The sequence below is a fragment of the Glycine soja genome, chromosome 10 (genome assembly GCF_004193775.1).
Source record: "Glycine soja cultivar W05 chromosome 10, ASM419377v2, whole genome shotgun sequence".
Lineage (NCBI taxonomy): Eukaryota > Viridiplantae > Streptophyta > Magnoliopsida > Fabales > Fabaceae > Glycine > Glycine soja.
In genome coordinates this window covers 5,785,782-5,792,166 of record NC_041011.1, presented here as the reverse complement: position 1 = coordinate 5,792,166, position 6,385 = coordinate 5,785,782, and the positions used below count along the sequence as shown (strand labels likewise).

General features: G+C 35.5%; 1 protein-coding gene across 1 annotated transcript; it reads right to left on the bottom strand.

The window, feature by feature from the left end:
- Positions 1 to 3,294: 3,294 nt before the first annotated feature.
- On the bottom strand, positions 3,295 to 5,220 carry LOC114369450 (thaumatin-like protein 1b). The gene is made up of 2 exons (XM_028326681.1): positions 5,113 to 5,220; positions 3,295 to 4,151 (listed from the first exon to the last, which is right to left on the bottom strand). The coding sequence occupies exons 1-2, from the start codon at positions 5,213 to 5,215 to the stop codon at positions 3,475 to 3,477; spliced, it is 780 nt and encodes a 259-aa protein (XP_028182482.1). The 5' UTR covers positions 5,216 to 5,220; the 3' UTR covers positions 3,295 to 3,474.
- Positions 5,221 to 6,385: the final 1,165 nt, after the last annotated feature.

Below are 6,385 nucleotides of genomic sequence, written 5' to 3'. Positions count from 1 at the left end.
TTATGAATGTAATAATTTTCGTAAGATCAACCAGTCTAAATTCATCAATTATGTTGAACAGATTAAAAACATATCTCACGCAAAAATTATATGTAGTTCCATTAGACTCATTGATGTTGTAATAAATCCTTGGACTACTAAGGTTTCCCAATAACAAAATGTAGAATGTTTCATAATTTATTATAATAAATAAAATTTATTTTAAATATATTTAAATTATTATTATTATTATTATTATTATTATTATTATTATTATACAAAATATATCTAATTCTCTTTAATTATTAAGAAATATATCTCAAGAGTTACATATTAAGTTTTTTTTTTTAATCATACAGATTAAGTTGTATACTATGCTTCAATATTATGTAACTAAAGAAACAAAGGCTAATTAAGCTTTCAAGTGACGCCATTTTTGAAAATGTAATTTTTTTTTTTTAATAACAACAATGAGATTTGAACCTCGGATAACATGCAAACTATCCAAATTTTCCGCCATTAGACCGATTCTAGTGGATTTTCTGAATCTATATCATCTCAAGTATAATAGTGTGAAACTAATAACAGTTAAGAAAAAACTAAATTGTTCAGAATTTTGAAAATACAAATCTATAATCATGTAGATGTATAAACTCACTCCCACTGTACTAAAAGATTAGTATACGCAACTGAAGCAAGATTTATTACTTGAGCTATTTTCCAAGGCAATAATCACAGCACTTAAGTCATGCCATAGCCTTCTCACATGCTTGCCTTTGTTTATTTAGACAAAATACATAAACACATATGGAATCATCTACCGGACTTCAAAACACTAGAAAAGGCATACCAACTGCTAGAAACTAGTCAAACTACAAAGGTTTACTGAGTGATTTTTGTGCTTACCGGCGGATTTTGGCCATCAGTAATTAGGCTTTTTCTAGTAGTGCCAAGTTCGTTTCAAATAGCAGCTTGCTAAGCTACACTAGTACAAGCAAAGCACTTCATTATGAAGCTTTCCAAGAAGAAAGTGGTGAAGTATCAGATTTCTTCCAAGTAGGTACCTCATCACCGTATCTATCACCCTTGACAGCATCTGTTAGATTTCATCTTAAAACCAATTGGCATTAAGTGAAGTTGCCCAACAGGTATATAAGCTGCACTCCAAGGATTGAGGCAGCCGATGTGGGACTTGGATATTTTCCCAATACACCCCCTTCACGCCCAACACTTATTGGGCTTGGTGCGTGAACCACAAATGGTGGGTGCTTGTCGCAGCAGAAGCGAAGACGAGGTCCCAGAGTCAAAGCCCTGCTCTGATACCATGTTAGATTTTATAGTGCAGCCAAGGCATCCGAAAGGTCCCCTTAAAAACCGATTCATAAGGGGGTGGTCTACCCAGCTATATAAGCACTTATTATGTTCATGAATTATCCGATGTGGGACTATTCTTAACACGCCCCCTCGAGTCAGGGCTCGTCACCACAAAGCGAGGACTGGCGGCACCCACCGGACAGAAGCAGAATATGGAAAACAACTGCGAGCACTCTGGTTGCTTAGAGAATGTATCAACTTTCATGGGTTTTGCTACCTTGCAGCCTCTGTTGAGCTAGCAGTTTTCCATATCATTTTGATGTTTATTTGAAAGCTGGATAGGTGATGTGGGACTTGGATATTTTCCCAATAGCATCTACACCAGCAAAGGACTCAAGTTCTGTCATTTCTTCTGGTGTTAGTTGGACAGACTAAGCCTCAATGTTTTCCCTACCAGGTATTAATTGGGCACACATCTTCTCCTATGTTGACTGCGCCACTGCTGACTGCGCCTCCGGTCAAGTCGCATGCAATGGTGCCCGTTCAATCCCGCCGGCAACCTAGGCAGAAATTACCGTTGCAAAAAACGGAGGACAAGATTTCTATGAGGTGAGCAAATCCAGCCTACATACACTGGATTCGTCAAACCAAATTATTATACATTAATTGTGTCTCGGCAATGTCTTATATGCTCCTATGTTGCACAAGCTTTGGTTTTTGTTTCTCAATTAGTTATGCAAGTCTAACCAAGTTTTTTTTTTATTAAGGACTAAATGAAGGAAATGCATCATTGCAAGTTGCTTACTCCATCAATCTCTTCTCATGCCTACTCAATTCAGACTTCTACCTCCTTTCGTCTTGGCATCAAAGACTCGGTCATCCCATTCACCTCTCGTGTCCTTCATCGTGCGCCTCAAGTCCAACAAAATTTCTATTCTTGTCTCATCTGGAGTCTTGTAATTAATAAGAGTCATAAATTACCATTCAATGAATCTTCTTTGACCCGCACCAATCCTTTAGATATTATATATATAGTCTGATGTTTTGCAAGGGGGACCTTCTCTCTTTGTTTAAATTCAATAGAAAGCTGTGTAACATCTTTGACCCATCACAAAAAAAAAAAAAAAATTCCATTCTTAGTTTTCCCTATTATATATGTACAGCAAATACACTTGGTTATATCCGATGAAATTTAAATATGATGTTGCACTTATCTTACCAATTCTTAGAAATCTGGTGGAAAAAATCAATTCAATGACAAAAAAAGAAGAAGACAGAAATTAAAAGAAAAAAGACATTACACTCTGATAATGGTGGATAATTCATTAAACACAAATATTTTTTTTCAAATCATGGTATCGCTCATTTAACTACTAGATCCACTCCACCCCGAGAACATGCATAATGGTCTGTCCAAGCGAAAACATAGGCATTTACTTGAAATTGCTCGGTGCCCCTTTCATCCTAAGCATCCTTTCCACCACGATATTGGACTTTAATCTGTGCTCCAAACAACAACATATCTAATATTAAACCGGCTCCCTACTCGATCCCAATCCTAAAATCAAATTCTCTTACTTCACTATATTTCATCATGAACCCAAGTACACCAAATTAAAAATATTGGGATGTCTATGCTTTCCTAAGCTTAAACATACACAACTCAAAAGCTTCAACCAAGTTTTGAACCGTATGTATTCCTTGGTTACAATCTCATCCATTGATTGAATTGTTTTATGATCAAATACCTCAGCAATCTTACATTGTTTTACAATCCTATTCCTTTTACAATTAACAGTGTTTACATGGTTTTTTTGGTACATGAAAGGATTAATTTGTCATTCTGTTAAAAAAATTACAAAACACAAGCAACATTCTTTCTTATATTTTTTATTTTATCGTTATAGAAGTTATTCCATTAATGATCAAAGAAGTTAAAAACGAAGGTAAAGCGGCACATATAAAAAAACCACCCAGTCCAAATTAATCACGTACAGAAAATCAATTATAAAAGCTAAACTTTATTAATTGGATGGTAATTCATCAATACAATCACCGAAATCACGTGATTTATTATTCATACTATATAACCTATGAGTGGGTAATAGTATTTGTGTATTCACTTATTTTAAACGGAGGGATATATAACCAATTAAGTCGATCTCTCCACTGGTGAGCACTTCAAGGGCAGAATGTGATGGCATAATCAGGCCTGTTGGAGCAAGTGAAAGTGCTGCTCTTATCATCGTAAGCGTAGGAATAAGCATCGGGACACTGCTCCTCGAAAATCTGAGAGTAGTTCGTAGGTGGACATGTTTCTGCGGTGTTGTTAGGTCCAGTGCAGCAATATCTATCTTCCTTAAAAGCCTCGCAAGCACTCTTGCAAGCGATGACGTTGCCATCGGACCCTTTGACTTGAAGCTCCGCAGGGCACACAGAGTTAATGTTCTTAGGGCAACTTGAGGTTTTGCAATCGCCACTCCCACCTTGTGGGGTTACGGACATGGGCACGTTGAAGCCATCCACGTTGCTCACGTCGTAGAAATCTTGCCCTCCGTTTGCTGCAACTGTGATTTCTACCAAAGTAGCTGGCGGGATTGCACCGGCACCGTTGCATGCGACTTGACCGGAGGCGCAATCGGCGGTGGCGCAGCTGAACCTTCCGTTGTTGTTGGAGCATCCTGTTCGGGCCCAGAACCGACCGGACCATGGAGATGGAAGGTCCACAGAGTTGGATGCTCCTGGACCCAACTCGAAACCAGTTGTTGATAATTGGGGCTTTTGGTCACCGGTTAGGGTTCCTGGCCATACCGTGTATGTGCACTTGTTATTGAAACTAACCTTGGCTCCTTCAGCCGCTGCATACAAAACCAAAATCATCAGCTGCTACAAGCATATTTATATTTATCCATAAACAGCATTGCTATATATATAGTACAAAAATCAAAATGTACAGAAATTATATAAAAAAAATGTGTTAAATTCTTATGGATAAAGATTGGTTAAATTTAAATTAAGAATTTGAAGGCAAGACCTTTTAAAGAAATCAAAGGCGGAGGGAGTTATAAATTTTGGTAGTGCTGCTGTACATATTAGCAGTTTTCCTATTATAAATATCACCGAAATTTGTTTTACAGAAAAAAAAAAAATACCCTTGAGGTGGCTGTTAACCAATGTTTGAAAATTAGATTTTATGAGAAAAGAATGAAAATTATTTTCTTTTATTCCACATAAATATTATTTAATTTGATAGTTTAAAAATTAAAATGATTGATTAACAAAAATTAATATTTTAATATATTCTAATTTTTAATAGTTTTATAAATATTAAATAACTATTTAAAATATAATAAAAAAAATTGTTTCTCTTTTTGGTTTCAAAGTATCATCTCAAACATATCCTCTTAGCTAGGAGGTAAGATTTAAATAAGAAAGAAAAAAATATAAATGTAATAAGTGATATAATGATCATAAGAGAAAGAAAGCGATAAAAGTGTGTAATAAGTAAAAATTTAGTTGTGAAAATAGTTGCTCATTCTTTTGGGACTTGATTAATTAGTTTGTATATACTATATTTCAGTAACACAAGGTTTACGTATACCACCAAAATAACGGTGAGGAAAATCTTATTAAGTAGCACAAGGTGTAACAACTTAATTCTTTGATCCAGGTTGACATATAGGGCATAATAACAATTAATATCAGGAATGTCTATATTCTTACATGAATGAGTGTAATAACTATTAAGACAAGTCTGCATACGAGATAAAGAAAAGAAGAAAATAAATGAAAAGTGGAATGCTATTGAAATATATATACCGTAGAAGAGGAATGCAAATAAAAGGCAGAGAGCAACACGGGTGGTCGTCATTGTTGGATATGTATAATTTTCGTTTTGCAGGTGCAATGGTGAGTTTTGCATGTTGGAAGTCATGCTATTTATAGGCTACGCAGCTTGAATCTTCAACAATTAGCATTTGATACGTGGAACAATTCCGTTGCATTATGACAAAAAAAAACTGAGTTAGTCCAAGGCTGCTGCAAACTTGACCACGAAAAGGGGCTGCTGTCGTATCCAATGTGTCGAATTGTCTAAATTGTTAATGTTCTGATCTACCGGGATCCACGGCGTGAATGTTTCGATAGTTTATTCATAAAGAAAATTCCTTCATCTTAATCTTCTATTACGTGATGGGAAGAAAGAGTTAGTGAATTCCAAAGAAAAAAATTGCCTTCTATCAACTGGAATAGATACAGACTAGCCATTTCGTATATAGGCCAAACATGTTCTGGTCCTATTTCTTGTTATTACAATTTGAACAGTCCGTAATTAAAAGAAATATGTTATGGATTGTCCAGTCCACAATGTATTTTTTTATTATGGACGTTGAATCTGCAATACAATTTCTATTACGTATTGAACAATACATAATACTTTTATATGGATTGATTAATCTGTAATAGAGACCACTTCGTGCTTTAGTAAGGCCATTATCCTCAAAAACATCAAAGTCGTCACTGTCCCAATCAAGGGGATTCTCACAAGTGCCCCCCACAGTGAAGAGGAAAACGGAGAGAAAAAGATAGTGAGTGAGAGGAAAGGGGTAAGATGGGGACTTTACAAATTTTGAAGGTGCATCAAGCAAAAAACTGATTGCATTAAGTAATTGTTGGTGGATTTACGGTGGTTGCTATGCTAGAGCTGCCGAATTGGCCCATTCATAGGGCTTGGTCCTAGTCTATGTAGGTCATGGTAAAAACAAATCCAATTGATCACGTAGTTCACATAAAGTAAAGTCTACAGTACCAAAAAGCCCCCAAAGTTTTGTGGGACATGACCAGTCACATGGTGGCAGATATGTCTTATTGTGTTTGAATTTGCTCCAAATTTTATTTTGCATGTTTACCAATGGATATAGTTCAGATTTTTTTCCTAGCTAGAGGCTTTTAGTCTTCTCTTTCTGTAATTCACAAAAAAAATGTACATTATATTAAGATGATTTTATTTTAAAATAAAATTAACACTTAATCCAACATTTCAAACATTCAAATCTAAATATTTGTTACCTATACAAATTCATGCATGTAATCT